We start from the raw sequence: 24,890 nt of genomic DNA, 5'->3' as shown, positions 1-24,890 counted from the left end.
ACACGTCTGACATCGTGCTCCGTTACAGTGAATGGAGCGGTGCAGGATCCAGGTGAGGATGAAGATGGGAGCAGGGCCAAAGCAGATGAGTGCTGCTGTTGCTGTTTTTCAAAGCGGGTGAAGAAGCTGTTTATTTCCTCTGCCAGCTGCACGCTCAGGTTTTCTGTTTTCACAGCCTCTGTGGTTGATGATGTCTTGCATTCCCCACCACACCTCCCGTGTGTTGGTGCTGGACAGCTGGGACTAGATGCTTCTTTTGTGGTCTGTCTTGGCTTTTTCCCCTTTTCGGGTCAGGTCAAGCAGCCTGTACAGAGCTCTGTCACCTGACCTGAAGGCGGCATCCCGGGCTTTGAGGAGTGTGCGGACCTCGTGGGTCATCCAGGGTTTTTGGTTTGGGGAAAACCAGAATGCTTTTGTCCACAGTCATATTTCCAATACAGAACTTGATATCGTCCAGCACTGATCCTGTGAAAGTTTCGGGTCCTGGTGTTCAAATCTGTCTCAGTACACACAATATCAGATCCGACTTTCATAAGACATGAAAAGATAACAGCCATGCGGTTTCTAGATATTGAAATGAAAGTGAGGATAGTCATGGCCTATTTTGCAGTCCGAGTCCAACATTTGAGTATCTTGGGATGGTGTTCATGAGTGAGGGGAGTGGAAGATTAAGTGAAGAAAGGTGGACCCGCTCACTCTGGTTGCGTTTCACGCCATCCTGGGAGGATTGTTTCTTAGTCCGGAAGGCTCTCTGTGTTTGTGCAGAAGAGTCAGCATCTTATTTTACATTCTGATGAAGATTTCCATCCTGCAGAACATTTTCATCAGAAACCTCCACTCACCTTAAACATGAAGTAGTTTCAGCCGTGTCTCCCTCTCTCTTCCTTTTTTCTTTACTGTGTTTGGATCATCCAACAACCTGATGTTTGTTGTTGCAACCTTTGTTTACTTTCTGACTGCGGTCGCCCTGCATTCAGTCTAAGAACTCTGAACAGATACTCTGACTTCATTTTCAAAGATGAAAGCTTCATGTGGGCATGAACTACAGACTTTGTTACAGTTCACTGGCTCTGTGTGTGTGTGTGTGTGCGTGTGTGTGTGTGCGTGTGTGTGTGTGTGTGTGTGTGTGTGTGTGTGTGTGTGTGTGTGTGCGCGTGTGTGTGTGTGTGTGTGTGTGTGTGTGATTAGATGGACTAAATCTGACAGCCAAAGAAATCAAGTTCAAACTGCAGCAACTTCAGAGCATCAGCAGTAATGAGCACTGACTTGAGTGTGTGTGTGTGTGTGTGTGTGTGTGTGTGTGTGTGTGTGTGTGTGTGTGTGTGTGTGTGTGTGTGTGTGTGTTGGTCACAACCTTCGTCTGATTCAAAGCTGATAAAGTCAGAGATAGTGAGTGAGGAGGTGTGAGGGTATGCTGAGCAATAAAAACTCCTGAGAGAGAAAAGGAGACAAAGGACAGACCTGTGAATCTGATTGGTTGAAGGTTTGTGTTCTCCTCCTCCTCCCTCTTAATCTTAGTTTGGGCCCATGACCTCCTTTCTTCCCTTCTTCCTCCTCCACCTCCTCCTCATCCTGTCGGTTCGTTTATCGTCTGAGATCTTCATCCTCCCCGCCTCCTCCTCCTTTTCTTCTCTTGCTTGTTTCTGATCAGGTCACATCTCTCCAGGATGTCTGAGAGGAGGTGCTCCCCGGAGGACGACTGCTCTTCTCTCCTTTCGCGGCTCGGGTCGGACTCTCCTCGACCTCGGATGAAGTACGGCGGGATGTTCTGCAATGTCGAGGGAGCGTTCGAGAACAAGACACTGAACTTTGAGTCGTTGGGTCCGCGGCCGCAGCGATGCCAAGCCACTTGCACCCGCAGCCGAGATGGAGGCCACGCCGCCAGAAGAGGAGGAGGACAGACGGTGGCGTTTCCATCTGGACACACTCGGGAAAATTGTGGCAAGAGAGAGGTTTGTATTATTTCTAGTGAATTGAAAATGTGAGTTCTGTTTATCCTTGTAATGCTCATATCCTGCTGATCTCACCTTTCAACCTTCACACAACTCAGAGTTACCGACCATCAGATGGTGAGTGTTTATTTTGCTTCAGTCATTTGTTACAGACAAGTATAGTCATGTAACACATCATTGATAAGACGACTTGGAACAACTTTGTATCGTATTACAAAGTTGGAGTACAAATACTGCCATTCATGGGCATACGGTTAGTGTGACCCCATCCTGTGGAGACTTCACTTCATTTCCCGTTTTTCTTCCTTCCACTTCAGTTTCTAATGAAATGTCACAGACACAGTTCACGATTCAGTTTCACTTTAAAATAATTATTCAGCAATTCATATCCTCCCCGCGGTCACAGCAGACAGGTCTGTTACATCACGTTCTCATCCCTCGTGCAGTAAATCACAACGATTAATTGCTCTCAGAAGTTAGAGGCTGATTGTAGATTTGTTTCTTCTATCCGCTCATCTCATAAATAATTAAAGACTTCATTCACTGTACTGTGATTGCTGAGCGTACTACAGTAACACCTCCCTGGGTAATGCTATATTTTAGTACAATACCGAACTAAATATTAGGGATGGGAATCCTCGTGCCGCTCCCTACAGTACTGACTAAAAACGAAAGGAACGGAGAACCTGAAACAAGGCTCAGCAGCAGGTACACTCAGGTGTGGTATATTTAGGTATTTGAGAGGGGTTACTTGTTACATGTAAGGAAATATCAGTCTGATATCAGCAGCACATCAATCAGACACACATCTCCAAAAGTTGAATCTGTTCATCTGGATGTCCAGATGAACAGATTCAAATTTACTTTCCTGGATGATTGAGAATGCATCAAGACAATCAGACACACAGATACGGTACCCCGACCCCAATCATTAAACCACACTAATTTACTTCAACAACCATGAAATACCAACCAACAAAATGGTCAATGGTCTGTATTCATATAGCGCTTTACTTAGTCCCTAAGAACCACAAAGCGCTTTACACTACATTCAGTCATTCACACACTGGGGATGGCAAGCTACATTGTAGCCACAGCTGCCCTGGGGTGCACTGACAGAGGCGAGGCGAGGCTGCCAGACACTGGTGCCACGGGCTCTCTGACAACCGCCAATAGGCAAACATGGGGTTAGTATCTTGCCCAAGGATATTTGGCACGTAGACAGGAGCAGCCTGGGATCAAACCACCAACCTTCTGGTGAGTGGGTGACCCGCTCTACCACCTGAGTTACAGCCACCCCACCCCGACAACCACCAAACCCCCAGCCAACAACCACAAAACACCAACCAACAATCAACAACCACAAAACACCAACCAACAATCAACAACCACAAAACACCAACCAACAGTCAACAACCACAAAACACCAATCAACATCCACCAAACACCAGCCAACAACCACGAAATACCAAACACCAACCAACAGCCACCCATTACCAATCAACAACCACAAACCAACAACCACCAAACACCAACCAAGAACCATGAAACACCCACCCCTAACCACGAAATTCCAAACACCAACCAACAATCACCAAATACCAACCAACAGCCACCAAACACCAACCAACAACATTGAAATACCAACCAACAATCACCAAAGAACAACACCAAAATACCAACCAACAACCACCAAACACAATCACAAAACCCCAACCCCCAACCAACAACCACCAAACACAACCACAAAATCCCAAACCCCAACCAACAACCACCAAATGCAACCACAAAACACCAAACCCCAACCAACAGCCAACCAACCAAAAACCAACAAGCACCAAACACCAACCAACAGCCAACCAACCAAAAACCAACAAGCACCAAACACCAACCAACAGCCAACCAACCAAAAACCAAATACCAACCAACAACCACAAAGCTGGATCATTGCAGAACCTCGATTATTTTCTTTTTCAGCCATTCTGTTGGAAATTTGCTGCTGTGCTTAAGATCATTGTCCTGTTGATGACCCAGTGTGGTCCAAGCTTCAGCTGTGGAACAGATGGCCTCACTTTTTGACTCTAGAATACTTTAGTGTAGAAAGGAGTTCGTGTTCCACTCAGTTTATCATCCCTCCACCATCGTACTGGCAATGATGGAAGTTTGTGTGTTTGAGCCTGCTGAGCTTATTTTACATTTATTCATTTATCATTTATTTTACATTTATTTATTAATTATGAAGAAGTGGACTAACGCAGCAAAGCAGGAACTGCAGGACTGTTTTGACTGCACTGATTGGACTGTTTTTGAAGCTGCAGCTGAGAACCTGGATGAGCTGACAGACACTGTGACATCATATATCAGTTTTTGTGAAGATGTGTGTGTGCCAACCAAGACAACAATAAACCATGGTTCACTTCTAAACTCTAACATCTTCATCGGGCCAAAGAGGACACCTACAGAAGCGGTGACAGGGCCCTGTACAAACAAACCAGGAGCACACGGACCAAAGTAGCTAAAAGGATCTACTCCCAGAAGCTGAAAGAACTGCTCTCAGCCAACGATCCTGCATCAGTGTGGAAGGATCTGCAGGACATCACCAGCTCTTGTTGAATACATCCTACTGCAGGTTTGAGATGGACAGACTCTCAAAACTCCCTTGTATGTGCTTAGAATAGAATAGAATAGAATTCAACTTTATTGTCATTACACATGCACAGGTACAGGGCAACGAAATGCAGTTTGCATCCATCCAGAAGTGCTTTAGCCATGATATAGATATATTACAATATATATTAGCAATAATATAGCCAAGTATATGCTTGTGCAGATGTAGGTGAAGATAAACAGATCCTTCAGGCCTCAGCAGATAAAGATTCCTTTACTGTCGTTGTACTTACAGAGAAATTGGAGCAGACTAGCACACATGCATTATTACATGCTTTCACTCATGATTCATTCTACAGAATAAAATAACAATATAATAAAAATAGACAGACTAATAAACAAAAGTATGCGTACAGTTCTGCTAAAAGGATTAAATGACAGTGCAGCCATGCAGCATGAGTGTTATTGTTCTGTACTGTGTGTAATTATATCCAAATAAAAAATATCCAACTCGCATCACGAGATCAATAAATCTGTGACCACTAGTTGACACTAAGAGCCAATCAGAAGCCAAGACGAGAGGTCTAATCTCCTTTCAGAATAAAAGGCTGTTAATTTGCTCTAAAACCTGAAAGTTGATGTTGATGAAAAAGTTAAAGCTGAGCTGAACCTGCTCTTTGTTTAGTCGCTGGATCTCCTAATTTAATAAAAACACAGCGTTTTGTAATAACAGCAGCATCTGCTCAGTTCATAGAGTCGATGTGGACTCGGAGTCAGTTTAAAGCATTTAAAACATTATAAACGCTTTAAAGCATTTGATCATTTTGACTCGTTGCTGTTAGTCTGAACTAGAACCAGACATCATTCTGAGGAAAATGATGAAATTTAGAGATGAATTGTTTCAACGCAAACTGACTGCCGAGGCTGCAAGAACCTGGCATCTGACCATCATTTGCACAGACCCCCTCCTCCGACAGATGCAGCTTCCGTTATGTGCGTCCTGTGTGTATGAGCTATGACGCGCCTCGGTGTGTTACAGCAGCCGTTCACACTGGATCTCCACATTACCTCTCTCATCTCGAAACTTCGACTTTATTCAAAAAATGATCAATAAAATATATTTTTTCTTAATGTGCCTCCAATACTCGTACTTTTACTCTGATTACTCTAAGAAGACACGTTCGGGAGATTTACTTTGAAGCTCCCACCGGAAGCTGTGTCAGGCTGTGTTGTCGGAAACGTGACGTCAGTGTCGACGGGCGCAACAATAGCTGGCTGTGTCTGTGTGCGTGTGTGAGCGGATCAATCAGCTGATCACAGATCGATCGGGATGTCGTTCCAGGCCAAGAAGAGCAGCGCGAGACACGCGGTAGGTCCACCCGAACCGGGCCGAGCCGAGCCGAGCCGGGGAAACCAACCGGTGATGCTGCGGCTCCGCCGGTCAGTCAGAAGCATACCGAGGCTGGGAAGCGAGCCGGGCCGGGCGGGGCGGGGCTGATTAGACACGTCTACCTCGGCCTGGCTCGGCTCGGCTCGGTTTGCAGAGGTCACGGATGCTGGCAGGTTTTTTCACGCTGCGTTCAGGGGAGGTCGATAAAAATGCACGGGTTAAAACCTGAGCCAGTTCCAGTCCTGGCACAGCACGGTTCGATTGGTTTCAGTTCACCTGTCAGGTGACAGGATCCACGTTTTACGTGTTTTTAAAAACAGTTCATCCGTCCTGCTCACCTGTAGCAGTGGGAGGGGCAGCATTTGGTCTATCCAGGTAATTCAGGGTATATCACCATGGTAACTGATGCTGTAGGCCCAACCTGCTCCAGAGCAGAGATCAGCAGGGATGAACTCACCAGCACTAACCAATCAGATCGTTCGGAGCTCAGACGGCTGGAGCGTCTGAAGTGTTTTAGTTTAAAACACTAATCTGCTTCATATTTCTCCGTACTGGCGACTTTATTTCTGTAAATGTATTTATTGGTCTAGTGAAACTGCAGGACTGCGGTTTCACCACTTTGAGCCACGTAGCGTATATTTGTTCTTTGTTTTTATTCTTTCTTCAGTGCGATAAACCCGAGTAAGGCTGCAGGCCACAGGAGAAAACTACTGCTGGCCTTAATGTTCATTTTAATCAAACACTCGATAATTGATAGAACCCACCCGTGCTCACCAGTTTACCTCCTTTACTTCCTGCTTCATATAAACTTTATTCACACAGCAGCTCGTTTACAGCACTCACACATGCTCTATCTCCCTTTGTAAGGTCAGGTGTGCAGTCACCATCAGCTAAAAACATGTAGAGAGTGACAGTCGTGACAGCTCGCCGATCACCCAAACGCACAAACCAAGCTAGCTGGTATCGCCTGGTAACTTAGCTCCACCCCGTTGACCAAATTTGGTCACTTTGGGCACAACAAAAACAAACAAAATGATCTAGAGTCTAGTGCAGCGGTGGGCAACCCTAGCCACGCGTGCCACAGCACATCAATAGCATTTGCATTTTCTGTTGTTCAGTTCATTTGCTGTTATGGATAAAAACTCTTTTTTTGTTTCAAAATAGCTGATAATTATTCGCTGATAGCTGCCAACATCTGCGAACAAATATGATTCTATAAAGTGGTTCTATATAGTGTTTAACTGTTCATATAGAGCGTTATTAAATTTAATGCTAATGCAATCATATGGCACATTGACTTCTGAGGAAATTTTAGATGCACTCATCATCAGAGAGGTTGCCGACCCCTGGTCTAGTGGGTGACGTTGGGGTGGCAGCCTCCATCTTTCATACTCTCTGTGTTGTATCACGAGATTGGATTGCGCCAAACAGATGTTCAAGTTCAAGAAATCCAGGCTTTCTTTGAGTTACTCCTCCAATCAGGGACCTCATCAGAGGCGAGGCACATCTGTAAAACTGTGACTGCAGATAATCGGCTGAGATTAGTGATCAGAGTTCAGTCCACTCTGACGTCATCGTCCAGGATTTGCCATGACAACGGGTAAATAAAGAGCACAGCCTCCGTTTTAATCTAGAGAAACACCGGCTTCATCTTCAGAACCGGAGACTCGTTTTTACCGTCTTACATGGATAATAACTGTATATGTGTAATATGACATCATATAATATACATTTTTATATGTTATGAATATTATAAATATTCATTCAGGCTGTTGAGGCGGCCCAGCATAAGGCACTCAGGAGGTGACTGAGGGCAAAGGCACCGAGTGCTAATGAGGGGAAACACCTGTAACATGCAAAGTAAAAATAAATACAAGACATGAGACTATCAAAATAAAACAGGAAAGATAAAGACTAGATCAGAAGCTACAAGGGGACGCAAGGAAGGCAGGAAACAACTAAAACATCAGGAATCAAATAAAAACTGTGACCCTGCCTCCTGACCTGCTGAGATAGGCTGAGATAGGCCCCACCCCCAACATAATAAGGACAAGCGGAACGAGGATCATTTTGTGAGGAAGAAGATTCACGTGACCTGTGAAATGCCTCTTTAAACATGAGCAGGCTTAAATTCTAAAGCAGAGAGTTACCAGAAAGATGATGATGTGGTGGGAGCTGCTAACTTTGACTTGTAGGTTTTGTGGATCCAGCTAACTCAAAGAAAGCGTTCTCAACTTGCTTGGTGGCCACACCGCTCCCGTCGACCCCGCCTGAATCTGCAGTCAGAAGCTTCTTCCCTATGATCTATGCACCATCCTCTCTGTTTCTAGGGCGACCGTCTGATCATCAAAGGAGGAAAGATTGTCAATGACGACCAGTCGTTCTACGCTGATATCTATATTGAGGATGGGACAATCAAGTAAATATATTCTCTTTTTTCTCACTGATGTAATCATTCTGATTTAAAGGGGAACAAACATGTCCTCGTGTTCCACACATGGCAAACGAATCACGCAAATTCACTGAAGAAAAAACATTTTCCTCATCTGAAGAAGAACATAGCCCTTCATGTTTAAGTTTTCTTTGACTCAAAAAGGTCAATGTTTCAGGTTTATATTGGGGTTATTGGTTCCTCTGATGGAGCATTTGCAGTGTATTTTCTGTAAACATTTGGTCATTGAGAAGACCAAATTTCACTGTGATCTTGAAAGTTCATCAATATTTGTTCACGTTTGTACGAACGCTGACACCCTGGATTCAGAGCAGGAGAGGCAGCTTCAGTGGAGTTTCTTAACAAATCATTTCCTCTGAGTGTCTCTGAGCTCTTCCTGAAACGGTTGAATCTTTGTGTCGAACCAGATGTTCTCGTCCGAGTCATTGCTCACGTATGTCTGTGATAGGCAGCACCTCTGACGTGATGATAAAACTGTTCTCAGCAGATGTCTGTGGGAGCAGGAAGTGGATGATGGATGCAGACATAGAAACCCTTTTCCTGTTCACTGTAAGTTTGTACCTCAGCTCTTAAGAGGCCGTGAAAACATCAGAATTTGGATCATACCGACCTTCAGTCTAAAGGCTGCATCTGAAAACTGGTTTCCAGCTGTTTGTTCTTCACACATAATCTTTATTTCATTTAATTTACTTTTAAAATCTCACTTGTTGGGTGTCAGGTTTTTACTTGTGGTCGGTGTGAATCCCTTCACTTTGTCCCTGTGTTTGAGAATCTTCATAATCAACCTTCCCAGTGTGGCCTAAGCATCTCCCCATCCCGTCGTGGTGCTCGAATCATCTGTCCACACTGAGCAGCTCTTTTGTCCATTTTCATCCAAAAACCAGCACATCTGGTCCTTCAGCCTCTGCCACTTGAGGCGGCTGTAGCTCAGGTGGTGGAGCAGGTCACCTACTAATTGGAAGGTTGGTGGTTTGATACCCATCTGCTCCAGCCTGCATGCTTTAGGCAAGATATCAACCCCCATCTGCTTTCTGATGCATCCACTGGAGTATGAATGTGTGTAAATGTTACGTAGAAAAAAGGCTTAAAGTGCTCAGAAAGAGTAGAAAAGTCAATTTACAAGCTTTAGGGTGTTCTTCATGACGTCTTCAAGCAAAAGTTTATCTTCCAAAGTTTTATTCCTAAACTCTCTTTACTTCAGAGAATCAGCATCATCTTGAGCTGTAGACAATCACAGCTCAGTCTGACAGAGCAGTCCTTCGTCTGCTTCCTCATCTTTAAAAAAGTCAGAGATGAGGTGCTGGTTTCTCTTCTTTGGCCGTCCCGAGCTCCAGTCGTCTTCTCCCAGGGTGTTCTTAGATCTGCTGCATTGTTTTTAACCTTTTGCTTGCTCATCTTACCAGAAGTGAAAACGAGAAAATCCAAAAGCCCAGTTTACTGTAAGTCAGGGGTGTCCAACTCCAGGCCTTGGTTTTAGATCTGGGTCAACACACCTGACTCAGATGATGAGTTCATTACCAGGCCTCTGGAGAACTTCAACACATGTTGGCGAGGTCATGTAGCCATTTAACTCAGCTGTGTTGGATCAAGGACACATCTAAACCCTGCAGGACACCGGCCCTCGAGTCCTGGCGTTCCCCACCCCTGCTGTAAGTGGTCTTCATCGAGCACCGGTACAAACAGCAAAGTGTATTTCATCAGGTTACTCCTATAGTCAGATGTCGAGTGAACATATTCCAATCGATAACTACACCAATGTTAGCTTGACCATCACACCTCGGACTTCCTGTTGTGTCCTGATCAGACAGATCGGCGAGAACCTGATTGTCCCGCCCGGCGTGAAAACGGTGGACGCATATGGTCAGCTGGTGATCCCCGGAGGAATCGACGCCAACACAAACCTGTACTCACCGCAGAAAGGCCTGAACCCGGCAGATGACTTCTACCAGGGAACTAGAGCCGCCCTGTCCGGAGGAACCACCACCATTAGTCAGTAACCAATCGATCAATACCATCCGGCCTCAGTGTGATGTGCTAACGGTAAGCTGGTTGTGTTGGCAGTGGACCACGTGCTGGTGGAGCCGGGGACTAGTTTACTAACGGCATTTGACCAGTGGAAAGATGCGGCAGAGCAGAGGGCGTGCTGCGACTTCTCCCTCCACGTGGACATCACCCGCTGGCACGAGGGGCTGTACGAGGAGCTGGAGACACTTGTCAAGGACAAAGGTCAAGATTGCCAAGCAATAATCAATAAGCTCATTATCAATTATAGTCAGATATCGCAAGACACAGAGGGTGAGCTGTAGTCTGGCTGAGTATAAACTGCAGTACTCTGTGTTTCAGGGGTGAACTCCTTCCTCTTCTTCATGGCCTACAAAGATAAGTACCAGAGCTCCGACTCTCAGGTGTGCAGAGGAACTTCTCATTAATTGTTTCTTTTTGTTAGTTTTGCTTTCGTTTTACCGTTGTCATGGTTTCAGCTCTATGAGGCCTTCAGTGTCCTCCGTGATCTCGGAGCCATCGCGCAGGTCCACGCTGAGAATGGTGACATCATTGATGAGGTAACTGAGCAAAACTCTGACTATTCATTTAATAAAGAGCAGAAAACTGAAGGTTGGTGTTTCACAGTTGAATCAGTTAAATTAGTCCAAACTAAGGATGAGCGTAATGCAAACAGTAACTGTTTGTGCCTTGAGGTGACTGTTGATGTGATATGTAAATAAAACAAAATTGAACAGAATTAATTGTTGTAGTCAGAAGCAAAAAAAGGTTGTTTGTTTTAGTGTTTATTGAAGTTATGCATGAAATAAAATGTGCATTATTTGATGGCTTCCTTTGTTCTAAGACTCATATATGTACAGTAGTCTGGGTGACCGCCATCACTTCAAGTACTTTTTCTTCAAGCAGGTACGAAAAAAGAGAAAGAAAAGAAAAGAAAACACACAAACAAGCAGATACAGTTTGTAACTGTATCCAGAGAGAGAGCAATTGAAAAGCCAACACACTCAGTAGCAGATGGTGACATAGCATTAGTACATGTTATTATAACAAACAAAAATTTAAACAACCATTCCTTCAATGATGAACATCGTCACATAGCGGAGCCATTTTCCCCAGTGTTTTACAAATTTCTCATACTCAAAATTCACTAAAAAAGTATCTTTTCCATCTTATACATCTCAAAAGTTACATCAATCCAGCTGTTTAATGTTGGTGGATCCTATGTTAGCCATGATTTGGTCGGTGCCTTTTTACTTGCAGCTAGCAGCACACCAAGTTAGTATTTATCTATACACTTTATGTCTGAGGCTATGTATCCTAAAAATATGGATTTGAAATCAAAGGCTAAATATGTACTAAAGATGTTTTGCATCACTTTATGGACATCTCTCCAGTAGTTCTTAATATTCTTACAATCCCAAAATACAGTGGCTTGCAAAAGTATTCAGCCCCTTGAACTTTCCCACATTTTGTCACATTACAGCCACAAACATGGATCAATGTTATTGGAATTCCAGGTGAAAGACCAACAGAAAGTGGTGAACACGTGAGAAGTGGAACAAAAATCAGACGTGATTACAAACATTTTTATAAATAAATAACTGCAAAGTGGGGTGTGCGTAATTATCCAGCCCCCTGAGTCAATACTTTGTAGAACCAGCTTTTGCTGCAGTTGCAGCTGCCAGTTTTTTAGGGTCTGTCTCTACCAGCTTTGCACATCTACAGACTGAAATCTTTGCCCATTCTTCTTTGAAACAGCTCCAGCTCAGTCAGATTAGATGGACAGCGTTTGTGAACAGCAGTTTTCAGATCTTGCCACAGATTCTGGATTGGATTTAGATCTGGACTTTGACTGGGCCGTTCTAACACATGGATATGTTTTGTTTTAAACCATTGTTGCCCTGGCTTTATGTTCAGGGTCGTTGTCCTGCTGGAAGCTGAACCTCCGCCCCAGTCTCAAGTCTTTTGCAGACTCCAAGAGGTTTTCTTCCAAGACTGTCCTGTATTTGGCTCCATCCATCTTCCCATCAACTCTGACCAGCTTCCCTGTCCCTGCTGAGGAGAAGCCCCCCCAGAGCATGATGCTGCCACCACCATATCTGACAGTGGGGATGGTGTGTTCAGAGTGATGTGCAGTGTTAGTTTTCCACACATAGCGTTTTGCATTTTGGTCTCATCTGACCAGAGCAGCTTCTTCCACATGTTTGCTGTGTCCCCCACATGTTTGCTGTGTCCCCCACATGTTTGCTGTGTCCCCCACATGGCTTGTGGCAAACTGCAAACGGGACTTCTTATGGTTTCCTGTTAACAATGGCTTTCTTCTTGCCACTCTTCCATAAAGGCCAACTTTGTGCAGTGCACGACTAATAGTTGTCCTGTGGACAGATTCCCCACCTGAGCTGTAGATCTCTGCAGCTCGTCCAGAGTCACCATGGGCCTCTTGGCTGCATTTCTGATCAGCGCTCTCCTTGTTCTGCTGTGAGTTTAGGTGGACGGCCTTGTCTTGGTAGGTTTACAGTTGTGCCATACTCCTTCCATTTCTGAATGATGGCTTGAACAGTGCTCCGTGGGATGTTCAAGGCTTGTAAGCCTGCTTTAAATTTCTCAGTAACTTTATCCCTGACCTGTCTGGTGTGTTCTTTGGACTTCATGGTGTTGTTGCTCCCAATATTCTCTTAGACAACCTCTGAGGCCGTCACAGAGCAGCTGTATTTGTACTGACATTATGTTACACACAGGTGCACTCTATTTAGTCATTAGCACTCATCAGGCAACGTCTATGTGCAACTGACTGCACTCAGACCAAAGGGGGCTGAATAATTACGCACACCCCACTTTGAAGTTATTTATTTGTAAAAAATGTTTAGAATCATGTTTGATTTTCGTTCCACTTCTCACGTGTTCACCACTTTGTGTTGTCTTTCACGTGGAATTCCAATAAAATTGATTCATGTTCTGTTCCTGGAGAATAAGGTTCATGCTCAGTTTCACTGTTTGGTTACCCCGGGCGTTAACTGGTGTAAATACATTTTAACTGGTATAAACTGGTTTGTGTTTCAGGAGCAGAAGAAGCTTCTCTGTCTTGGCATTACTGGACCTGAAGGACATGTTATATCGCACTCAGAAGAGGTACGCACATCTGAGACACACTCCTGTGCAGATTGTGGCTGATGTGTTGGCATGTTGCATATTTCTGATGTGTGTTTTTGTGTGTGCTTCAGGTAGAGACTGAGGCAGTGTATCGGGCCATCACCATTGCCAAACAGTCCAACTGCCCGCTGTACATTACCAAGGTAATGAGCAAATCTGCTGCTGATGTCATCGCCAAAGCCAGGAAGAAAGGTGAGGGCGTCAGCTTCGTCCTTTTGGCCTTTAATCCAGATTTAACAGGTTTCATTCAGACACTTATTTGGGGTCCTGAGCCTTCAGAGTCATCGTTTTGTAAGAGGGTTTCCCGGCTCACCCATCTCTACAAGGTCTTAAATAATCAGGCCCCATCTTATCTTAATGACCTTGTAGTACCATATCACCCTATCAGAGCACTTCGCTCTCACACTGCAGTTGTTGTTGTTGTTCCCAGATCTGTTGTTCAGTTTTTTCGTAAAAACCTTCTTCCCATAGCTTCCCTACCTACAAGTCATAGTTACATTCTCACCAAACCTGAACGGGACGCCGTGGAAAAATATATGACCAAGGGTTTCACAGCTGGCACATTTGCACTTCCACTTCTCCTGTAGGTGCAGGGTTCTTTTTTGTAGAGAAAAGGACAAGTCTCTTTGTCCATCTATCAGTTGCCAAGGTCTAAATAATATCACCATCCAAAACAAATATCCACTCCCACCACTGCTGTCTCCCCCTTTTAGATAGATTTTATTTTTTTATTTTATTTCAAACATGCAAATATAACTAAAATAACAAGAGAAAAAAACAAAACTTAAAAAACATCAAGTTTGAATGTTGAATTCCCACAGAGCACAACAGTGTTCTTTAAACTGTGAAACACCTTCATCTCACTCCAAAGAAGAGGATGAGTGGAAGACTGCATTTAATAAAGATTTAGGACATTTTGAATACCTCGTAATGCCTTTTGGATTAATCTGTGCACCATCTGTGTTTCAATTCCTAATTAATCACATGGTCCATGACTTCCTGAACTGTTTCTTCTTTGTCTACCGAGATGATATACTAGATTTCAATCCAGGGGGGCCTTCTTCCCAGGCTTTAAGGTTCCCAGGTTCTCCGAATGTAAAGCCCGATTTTCTCTCTGCGTTTCACTCACCTCCAAGATGAAGTCACTGATCTGAATTGCCAAAAGGGATGAACTTTATCCAGGTGGCGGTCCACCCAACCGGCTGTATGTTCCATCCAACATCCATTAATGAGTCATCCACTGGCTCCATTCCTCTAAGTAGGCCTGCCATCCCAGTAAGAACCAGGCTATCACTCTTCTTCAACGCTCCTTCTGGTGGCCGTCCTTGATCAAAGAAGCCTGGTAGCATTTTTCTGCATGTCTTCTGTGTGCTCAAAACAAATCTGTCAGTTCACCTCCAGCCAGCCTCCTGCACCCTCTTACAACCTCGGAACAACCTCGGTCTCACATCCCAGTGGACTTCATCATTGGTCTGCCTCCCTCGGAGGGTAAAACAGTCCTTCTCACCATCATAGACTGTTTTTCAAAGGCTGTGCATATTTTTGCCCTCTCCAAACTCCAGTCTGCGCTAGAAGCTGCTCAACCCCATGGTCCACCGTGTTTTCCGATTTCACGGTATATTTCAACACTTAGTGTCATATCGTGGCCCACAATTTACATCTCGAGTCTGGAGAGACGAGCAGGTGAGCTTGTCTTCTGGTTTCCATCCACAGACTAAAGGGCAGGTGGAGAGGGCAAGTCAGGAGCCGGAGGCTGCTCTTCAATGTCTTGCATCCTCCAATAAGGCAACTTGGAGCCAACCAATTTCTTGGATCGAATTTGCTCACAATTCGCTGACATCTTCTGCTACGGGTTTGTCATCTTTCGAAGTGTCTCTGGGCTACGTCTGTTTCCAACTTTGGAAGGTGAGATTTCCGTCTGTTCAACTTCATGTCCGTCATTGCTGCAGGATCTGGAGGGCCACTCGAGCAGCCCTGTTATGGACAAAAGAACAAAACAAGTTTCCTCACAGCCTTTGGCGTACCACTGTTGCTACCTATCACCCAGGTCAGAAGGTATGGTTGTCTACTAAACACCATACCACTGACATTCTCAGGTCAGAATCTGATTAATACACCTAGCAGAGATTTGGTTGTTAGCCGGTTCCTATTTATGCTGGAAGAAGGCAGTCTCTGAATGTTTGTGACGTTGGGCTTCCTCCATATCTGGTCATTTGTCTCCTTCATTTGCCAAACCAGCCACTTACCCTCTGCTCCTGTTCACGCAGGAATCCTGGACTCTGAGAGAGGTCTGAGTGACTGTTCTGGACTGTCAGTAGTTTGGTGCCGATTTCTAGAGTTGTCGCTGGCCGCACCTGTGGCTCGGATCAGGAGCCTCTGGATTTCCAGCTGTTCTGAAACACAACATTTACATTTTTCTGGACTGGATGTCGAGCTGTCTGAGCTTTTCATTTGGTGCACTAACCACCATGTTCAAGTCATACAGAGAAAGGGGTCACCTAAGCCAGGATCAGTTTACTTTGACAGACTGCACACAGCTCTGGGGTAACTTGTTACCATAAACAACATCCCCAGCCTCAGGTACTGATACTTTAAAAGCAACTTGGTGCCCTAAAGTTGAACTTCTTTGTCCTCAGGCATGGTGGTGTATGGGGAACCAATCACAGCTGGCCTGGCTACCGATGGCTCCCATTATTGGTCCAAAGACTGGGCCATAGCTGCTGCCTTCGTCACAAGCCCGCCCCTTAACCCTGATCCTTCGACTCCGCAGTACTTGACCTCCCTGTTAGCATGGTAAGCATTTCATGGGGCGATCGTGGCTCAAGAGTTGGTAGTTCGCCTTGTAATCGGAAGATTGCAGGTTCGAGCCCCAGCTTGGACAGGTCGTTGTGTCCTTGGGCAAGACACTTCACCCGTTGCCTACTGGTGGTGGTCAGAGGGCCCGGTGGCGCCAGTGTCCGGCAGCCTCGCCTCTGTCAGTGCGCCCCAGGGTGGCTGTGGCTACAATGTAGCTGCCATCACCAGTGTGTGAATGGGTGGATGACTGGTTGTGTAAAGCGCTTTACAAATACACGCCATTTACCATTTACTACCCCTCACCTGAACCATTGAGATGTCACAGGTGACCCTTACAAGGGCTTGCTGTGTGTTTTCCAGTGGAGACCTCCAAGTAACCTCCAGCGCTCAGGCCAGCTTTTCCACCGCTCAGAAAGCTGTTGGTAAAGACAACTTCACTTCGATTCCAGAGGGAACTAATGGCATAGAGGAGAGGATGTCTGTGGTCTGGGACAGAGCAGTGGTAAGAAAACTTGACGCTCAGTCTCATGGTATCATCAGTGTGAATGTACTGCACGCCCACCCTGATTCTCCTCCTCCTATGCCTGATCTCCATCCCTCTGCTTTTACTGCGAGTCCCAGCATTCATGCTGTTTCCACTGTGTTTCTCAGGCCACTGGAATGATGGATGAGAATGAGTTTGTTGCAGTAACCAGCACCAATGCTGCAAAGCTCTTCAGCATGTATCCACGAAAAGGTATGACGTCAGTCACAGGTAAATGTTGTAAAGGATAAATACTGGAGACACGTTTCTGGGACAAGAGGACAAATTTCTGGGGTGTCAAACATAGGATAGGTCAGGTGAAGACTCCAAGCCACCTCATTGGATGGCACTGAAAAATATGAATAAATACAGTGGGGCAAAAAAGTATTTAGTCAGCCACAGATTGTGCAAGTTCCCCCACTTAAAATGATGACAGAGGTCAGTAATTTGCACCAGAGGTACACTTCAACTGTGAGAGACAGAATGTGAAAAAAAAATCCATGAATTCACATGGTAGGATTTGTAAAGAATTTATTTGTAAATCAGGGTGGAAAATAAGTATTTGGTCACCTCAAACAAGGAAAATCCCTGGCTCTCACAGACCTGTAACGTCTTCTGTAAGAAGCTTTTCTGTCCCCCACTCGTTACCTGTATGAATGGCACCTGTTTGACCTCATCATCTGTATAAAAGACACCTGTCCACAGCCTCAACCAGTCAGACTCCAAACTCCGCCATGGCCAAGACCAAAGAGCTTTCGGAGGACACCAGGAAAAGAATTGTAGACCTGCACCAGACTGGGAAGAGTGAATCTACAATAGGCAAGCAGCTTGGTGTGAAAAAATCAACTGTGGGAGCAATCATCAGAAAATGGAAGACATACAAGACCACTGATAATCTCCCTCGATCTGGGGTTCCACGCAAGATCTCATCCCGTGGGGTCAAAATGATCATGAGAACGGTGAGCAAAGATCCCAGAACCACACGGGGGGACCTGGTGAATGACCTGCAGAGAGCTGGGACCAAAGTAACAAAGGTCACCATCAGTAACACACTACAACGGCAGGGAATCAAATCCCGCAGTGCCAGACGTGTTCCGCTGCTGAAGCCAGTGCATGTCCAGGCCCGTCTGAAGTTTGCCAGAGAGCACATGGATGATACAGCAGAGGATTGGGAGAATGTCATGTGGTCAGATGAAACCAAAGTAGAACTTTTTGGTATAAACTCAACTCGTCGTGTTTGGAGGAAGAAGAATACTAAGTTGCATCCCAAGAACACCATACCTACTGTGAAGCATGGGGGTGGAAACATCATGCTATGGGGCTGTTTTTCTGCCAAGGGGACAGGACGACTGATCCGTGTTAAGGACAGAATGAATGGGGCCAAGTATCGTGAGATTTTGAGCCAAAACCTCCTTCCATCAGTGAGAACTTTGAAGATGAAACGAGGCTGGGTCTTCCAACATGACAATGATCCAAAACACACCGCCCGGGCAACAAAGGAGTGGCTCCGTAAGAAGCATTTGAAAGTCCTGGAGTGGCCTAGCCAGTCTCCAGACCTCAACCCCATAGAAAATCTGTGGCGGGAGTTGAAAGTCCGTGTTGCTCGGCAACAGCCCCAAAACATCACTGCTCTTGAGAAGATCTGCATGGAAGAATGGGCCAAAATACCAGCTACTGTGTGTGCAAACCTGGTAAAGACCTATAGTAAACGTTTGACCTCTGTTATTGCCAACAAAGGTTATGTTACAAAGTATTGAGTTGTATTTTTGTTATTGACCAAATACTTATTTTCCACCCTGATTTACGAATAAATTCTTTACAAATCCTACCATGTGAATTCATGGATTTTTTTTTCACATTCTGTCTCTCACAGTTGAAGTGTACCTCTGGTGCAAATTACTGACCTCTGTCATCATTTTAAGTGGGGGAACTTGCACAATCGGTGGCTGACTAAATACTTTTTTGCCCCACTGTATATATAAACCTTTTATGAGTGTTAACTGCACTTTCACAAGTCTTACAACTTTTGCTACTGATGAATCATGCTAGGTCAAAGTAATTACGTAATAAATAAACAATTCAGTGACAATGGACAACGAGTTACCAGATTTTACTCAAGTATGTCTTACAATTTAAGCCCGAAGAGATGTGCTGACAAATTTCTTTCATTTACTACAGCAGCATTTCTTTTTCATCCAGAAAAATTGAGATACATTGCTAAAATTGCTCTTTTTAATAATTCGATATCTCAGAGATTGGCATGGTTAAAACTTCTTTACACTCACAGAAAAGAGAGATTCTTTGGATCAGTCCACCCAGTGTATGAGTTTGACATACTGGCTTTACATCACAAAACACTCCAGCCATCCTGAGGAACAATCTTACAAAGTCAGCCCTTTCTTCCCCAAACATTAGCTGTTTTTAAGGATTGATGCTTCTGTACACTCAGGTCGGATCGCTGTTGGATCTGATGCTGATATCGTCATCTGGAATCCGAAGGAGACACGAATCGTTTCTGCAAACACTCACAACCTGGTAATAACACCGCTATCGATCATTTACATCTAGGGTCAAACCTCTTCAAAACTTCTCATCATGATCAATTTCCTGTGTGCAGAACCTAGAGGTCAACATCTTTGAGGGTTTGGAGTTTCGGGGAGTGGCATCGGTGGTGATCAGCGGCGGACGAGTTGTTCTGGAGGACGGAAAACTCAACGTGACCGAAGGTTCGGGACGCTTCATTCCCAGGAAGGCTTTTCCTGATGTCGTGTACAAGAGGATCAAAGCCCGTAGCAAGGTAACCGGCAGTTAGCGGCCGCTGAGAGGTAGTTAGTGACAGATGCATGGTAACAGCCGTCACCTGTCCGGTAATCTGGAGGTTTATTTCTTCCCGTTTCAGATGGCCGAAACTCGCGGTGTCCCCCGTGGAAACTACGATGGTCCAGTCCATGATGTCATCAGCATGACTAAATCAGTCCCACCCACCCCAACCACCAGGGGGCCTCCATGTCCAAAAACCCTGACCGGCCCCCGAAATCTCCACCAGTCGGGATTCACCCTTGCAGGTGGGAAACCAAAACACGTCTGCTGATTTCTGGTCAATAATCTGACCAGTGTAAGGTTAGCAATAAAAAACAAGATAACAGTGACACTGAAATGATCATCTTCTTATTTTTCTGTCCAGGAACTCAGATTGATGACCACATACCACGGCGCTCTACTCAGAGGATTGTTGCACCTCCTGGTGGACGATCCAACATTACGTCATTATCCTAAAACTGGAAGAATGAAGCAGTCGCTGTGAGACTGTCCAACAGTCCTTACAATGACTACTAGCGCTTCATAATAGTAATATTTCATCATGAACTCAAATGCAACCCTCCAAACAACCCTACAGCTAGTCTTAAAATCTTAAACTACTAAATCCTAAATCGTCTGAGTCATCTAATTGTACTTTTATAAAGCTGTAGTATTTCAGCTAGTAGGAAATGGCAATGCAACTCAATAAATACCAGTAAGCCCTGCTTACACTGAACTACTTCACGTTTCTAAGATAGCAGTACTCCAGCATATAAAAGCATCAAGTACAACTAAGACTGCAAGTTACTAAACAATAGGGGTGCAACGATACACAAAATTCACGGTTCGGTTCGATACTTTGGTGTCACGGTTCAATATTTTTTCGATACAAAAAAAATGTTCATGCCTTCTTAATTTGTCATTTATTAAAATTATAAATATATATTTTAACCCAAAAGTACAGTTTTTAAATTTAATGTTGCTGAAACAAAAACATCCATCCATCCATTCGCTTCCGCTTATCCTTTTCAGGGTCGCGGGGGGCGCTGGAGCCTATCCCAGCTGTCATAGGGCGAGAGGCAGGGTACACCCTGGACAGGTCGCCAGTCTGTCGCAGGGCCAACACACAGGGACAGACAACCATTCACACTCACATTCATTCGCACATTCACACCTAGTGACAATTTGGATTATCCAATTAACCTATCCCCATAAGCTGCATGTCTTTGGACGGTGGGAGGAAGCCGGAGTACCCGGAGGGAACCCACGCAAACACGGGGAGAACATGCAAACTCCACACAGAAAGACCCCGGCCTGATGTTGGAATTGAACTCAGGACCTTCTTGCTGTGCGGCAACAGTGCTAACCACCGTGCCACCGTGCTTCAACAGAGATCAGAAAGGTGGCTACCAACAGAAGCAATCCTACCAGAGAGATCAGAAATCTTAATAAAAAAAATAAATCTATCTGATTGAGGAATCACTCATCTTTGGAAAAGAGAGTTTATTACAGAGAAATGTCTCTTTCCAAAATTAAAGCTCTACTATACGCTTCTTCTGGGCTATATTCTCAGCAGCATATTAAACATATCAGGTCCCCATAAGGAGAATCACGTGCTAACGGCTGTCTAAATGACTCGGGTAAAGTTTGTAGCATGCGTGCTTGTTGTTTTTGTCTGCTTCCACTTGTCTTTGCACGAGGATGATGTCGGAGTAAATGTGCAGTCATATTCGTTGTGTTCCCACTAGTGCTGTCAGCGTTAATCTGAAATGAGGTTAACGCCACAACACGGCAAATCTCCGTCAACGACGCGGATCGCCCCGTGCGTGGGGCTGGACGGCCAACACGTTAACGAGCTAACTGTGCTAACACACTAGTTCCCACCCATGTAATTGAGCATTGCGTGGCACATCCGACATACTGTTTTACTTTAGTCCATGACGCGCTTACCTTCAGGGTCATACGTCACATGAAAACCAAAACAGTTCCAAACGCCAGATCTGAATGAGGGTGGGGGAGGTTCAATTTGCCATGTTGCAATGAGAGCTTAACTTCTGTCTCGCTAGCTTGCGCTGCGCTCAGTGAATCTGCGTTCGACTACTCCGCCTAGGCTGCACTGTCGAGCACAGATCCACTGAGCGCTCAACACAGACAGCATGGTCAGAAGAAAAGTTGATCAAATAAATTAAAAATTTTGTATTGTTCGATACATATGCGTACCGAACCGAAAGCACTGTATCGAACGGTTCAATATCGATACGAGTATCGTTGCACCCCTAATAAACAAGTATTACATCAGACAGAGTGGTACCTCTACAAGTACTAAAGCTTCCTGACATAAAGGAAGGGTTATAAATGATATGCCATTAGTACTTCAGCTAGTATTTAACCCAGTACGAACCCCACAGTTACCACTAAGCTGTTAGTACTCTGCCCTAAAACTACATAACGACTGTTTTACACCATACAGCAAATACTTTATTCTATAATAGTACTTTACCTAGAACTATGACCCTATAATACTTTAGCCTACTGACTCATTCTGCAGTAGAAGCCCAACAGCAACCCCTACAGTGTTAGTGTAACTAGTACTACACCCTAGAAACATGGTACTGAATGTTTTTGGTATTCTCATCTTCATTATTTGTCACTCCATCTGTTCTATCAGCTCTGATAAATGCAGTAGTTGTAGTTTCAGTCGTAGTAGCAGAAGTATAACCGAACATTTGTGCTTTCTGTAGTGTTCTTTGATTAGCAGGACATGGTCATGCCACTTCATCGTGAGAAAACTGTCGCACCAGTATTCCTGTCAGGTCAGGTTCCAGGTGGAAGCTCCTCTGGTTGTTTTCAGCTGTTGTCTGTGACAGCTGGTTGTGTCAAATGCTTCTGCTTCCTGTTTGTTAGACAGGACTCGTGCCTGTCCGAGTGCCCTTCTTATTCATTCATTTAATGACGTTCTGAAAATCTCCGAATCAGAATTAAACTCCTTCAGATTCACGCAGATGTTCTCTCCTCTGGCTGTGAATGGTGCTAAGAAATCCAGATAGCCTGCAAGTAGCAATCCCTACAAAGCCCACCTCCCAAAGGAGGCTAGCACAGCCACGTAATATCATTACAGCAACTACAGCTTGATCTGATCACAGACTGCACATGCTCAGTAGGGTTTCTGACTCTTTCATTGGACTTTACATAAAGGTCACTGAGTGAAACACCGGGGCGAACGCTGAGCCATCGGTTAGGGTTACGTCCATGATCAGATCCTGCTGTAAGTATCCACCATGACCTCTGACCTTTGTCCTCTGATGACCTCAGATTTTTAACAGTGTGTTAGACTTGTACAAAGTTCATTTTGTATTTTTTACACTTTTTGTATCCTGGAAGTGTTAGCATCAGTTAGCTCACCACGCAGCCCATGGCAACCATGTTTGTGGCAGGCTGTTGCTATAGTAATAAGATGTTGTTCTTCATCTGCACAGCAGCTGGTTAGTCTCGTATGAAGCCAGGCTCAAAAATGGTATCTGTGTCGTGCAGTGTGTTTCTGTAGAACATCTTTCCGTCCTTACAGGTGCACCGGAGCCAGCATAGAGGGCATGAAGTCCTGGTGCACACAGGTCACCATTGTTGTTGTTGTTTTGTTGGTGAATGAAAAAATTTGTTCCAGATGTGATGAGAGCTGCATGAATAAAGGAGGAAGAGAAAAACTGACCACAGAGATGTCTGTTTCCTGAATGTGATGAAATCTTCATCATTCAGACTGAAGTAAGAGCGCTTCAGCGAGCAAACAGCAGAGACAGAGTTTCTATTTTAAGTAGAAATCCAAACGGCACTCGGCCTTCTTCTGGTTTTGGATCCAGGTCCGTTCCTGACACCTTCCATGGTTCAGCTTCTGGGGGGATCGCAGAGTGCGTAAGATCAGATTCATTCTCCTAAAACTGGAGACTCTTTTATGTCCTACATCTTTTAAACGACAGCTTAAGTTGATTTAGAACAATGTCATTTTGACTACACAAGGAAAAGGGAAATAAAAAGAAGATTGGACTGAGAAGAAGCAGGATTTGGTCTTATCCAGGTAACGGTAAAGCCTGGGGTTTTTCAACTACAAGCTCTTTATCTACTGGGGTAAATGACTATAGCACAGGAGAGGACAAAATTATTAGCCGCACTATGAAATTTGTTGAAGGTGCTTTTTCAGCAGAGCATTATTTCAGGAAAAAATAATCAGGGTCAGGCACAAGCCATCGATGGGCTTTACCTTTGTAATACTCAAAGCTGTAAAATCAAAATAGAGTGAACACCCGATTTAGTTTAAAAACCTCAGCATCATGCCAAGAACTAAAGAAATCAGTTCATCAGACTACAGAGACAGAACTGTTGATGCTCACAAAGATGCATGTAAAAAGTTATTGCAGTGTTGTCGACCGTGAAGAACTGGAGTGAGTGATCGAGGAATTCAAAAACAGCCACACAGTACAGAAGAAGCCTGGCAGGAAGCAAAGAGTTCAACGACACTGGAGAGAAAACTAGTGAGTCTAAAAGTCCCAGAACAACTGCGGAGACACTCTGCCTCGTCAGGAATCCTAACCTCAAAGACGAGGATAGAGCTTTGCACAATCATTGACTGAGATGAGGAACAATGGGCTGGTTTCAGTCATTATGCAAATGTACTGTTTATAAGATTGGGGAAACCTGCAGAAGTCACCTGAATGAGTGATGAAACGTTTCTCCCACAAAACGTTACGTCCAGATGAACAGAATCAACTTTTGGGGGTTGCTAAAAAAAGCATTTCCAGACTCCAACACAGCTCTTAGAAGCTGTTAATGAAATCCAGTACTGTGGCATTTCTACAGATGGAAGTAACCATGGAGAAAATATTCCCAAACATAATTCAGTGCTTTGACTGGAAGAATGGTGGCGTGCAAACAAAATGAATTCAGTTTAGAAACACGGCAAAGGAGACAGCAGAAACCTTTGCACAATACCTCACTGAAACACAAAAAACATTGTCTGGAAAATGTGTTGTGTTTGCTGGAGACAAGTGCAACACACTTTTTGGAGGAATCCAATGAAGGAGGAAAGAATCTGTTCGCCAATTTAAAGAAGTTTCTTCAGAAAAGATGTGATTGGTGTGGCGTGGCCAGCACACCTTTTGAATAACTGTGTTCATCATGGGGTAGGACAATGATGATGAGAACATCATGTTCAAAATCTATCAGTATTTC

At 44.6% G+C, this 24,890-nt stretch overlaps 1 protein-coding gene across 2 annotated transcripts; it reads left to right on the top strand.

Annotated features, from left to right (window-relative positions):
* The first annotated feature begins 1,667 nt into the window (after positions 1–1,667).
* On the top strand, positions 1,668–23,375 carry dpysl4 (dihydropyrimidinase like 4). 2 transcript variants are annotated; one of them, XM_087844986.1, is made up of 15 exons: positions 1,668–1,952; positions 8,280–8,368; positions 10,206–10,390; positions 10,463–10,627; positions 10,745–10,806; positions 10,882–10,962; positions 13,463–13,531; positions 13,624–13,744; positions 16,189–16,345; positions 16,709–16,850; positions 17,000–17,084; positions 19,321–19,406; positions 19,489–19,668; positions 19,771–19,936; positions 20,056–23,375. In XM_087844986.1, exons 1-15 carry the CDS (start codon positions 1,668–1,670, stop codon positions 20,145–20,147), a joined length of 1,965 nt encoding a protein of 654 aa, XP_087701112.1. In that variant the 3' UTR covers positions 20,148–23,375. The 2 variants fall into 2 exon arrangements, with proteins under 2 accessions (XP_087701112.1, XP_087701111.1); XM_087844985.1 differs by lacking the exon at positions 1,668–1,952 and adding an exon at positions 5,799–5,928.
* Positions 23,376–24,890: the final 1,515 nt, after the last annotated feature.

Source organism: Neolamprologus brichardi, chromosome 8, assembly GCF_056152115.1.
Source record: "Neolamprologus brichardi isolate AB-2024 chromosome 8, ASM5615211v1, whole genome shotgun sequence".
In the NCBI taxonomy this organism is placed as follows: Eukaryota; Metazoa; Chordata; class Actinopteri; order Cichliformes; family Cichlidae; genus Neolamprologus; species Neolamprologus brichardi.
Note: the sequence above shows the minus strand (reverse complement) of the source record. Positions and strands in the feature narration are given on the sequence as shown.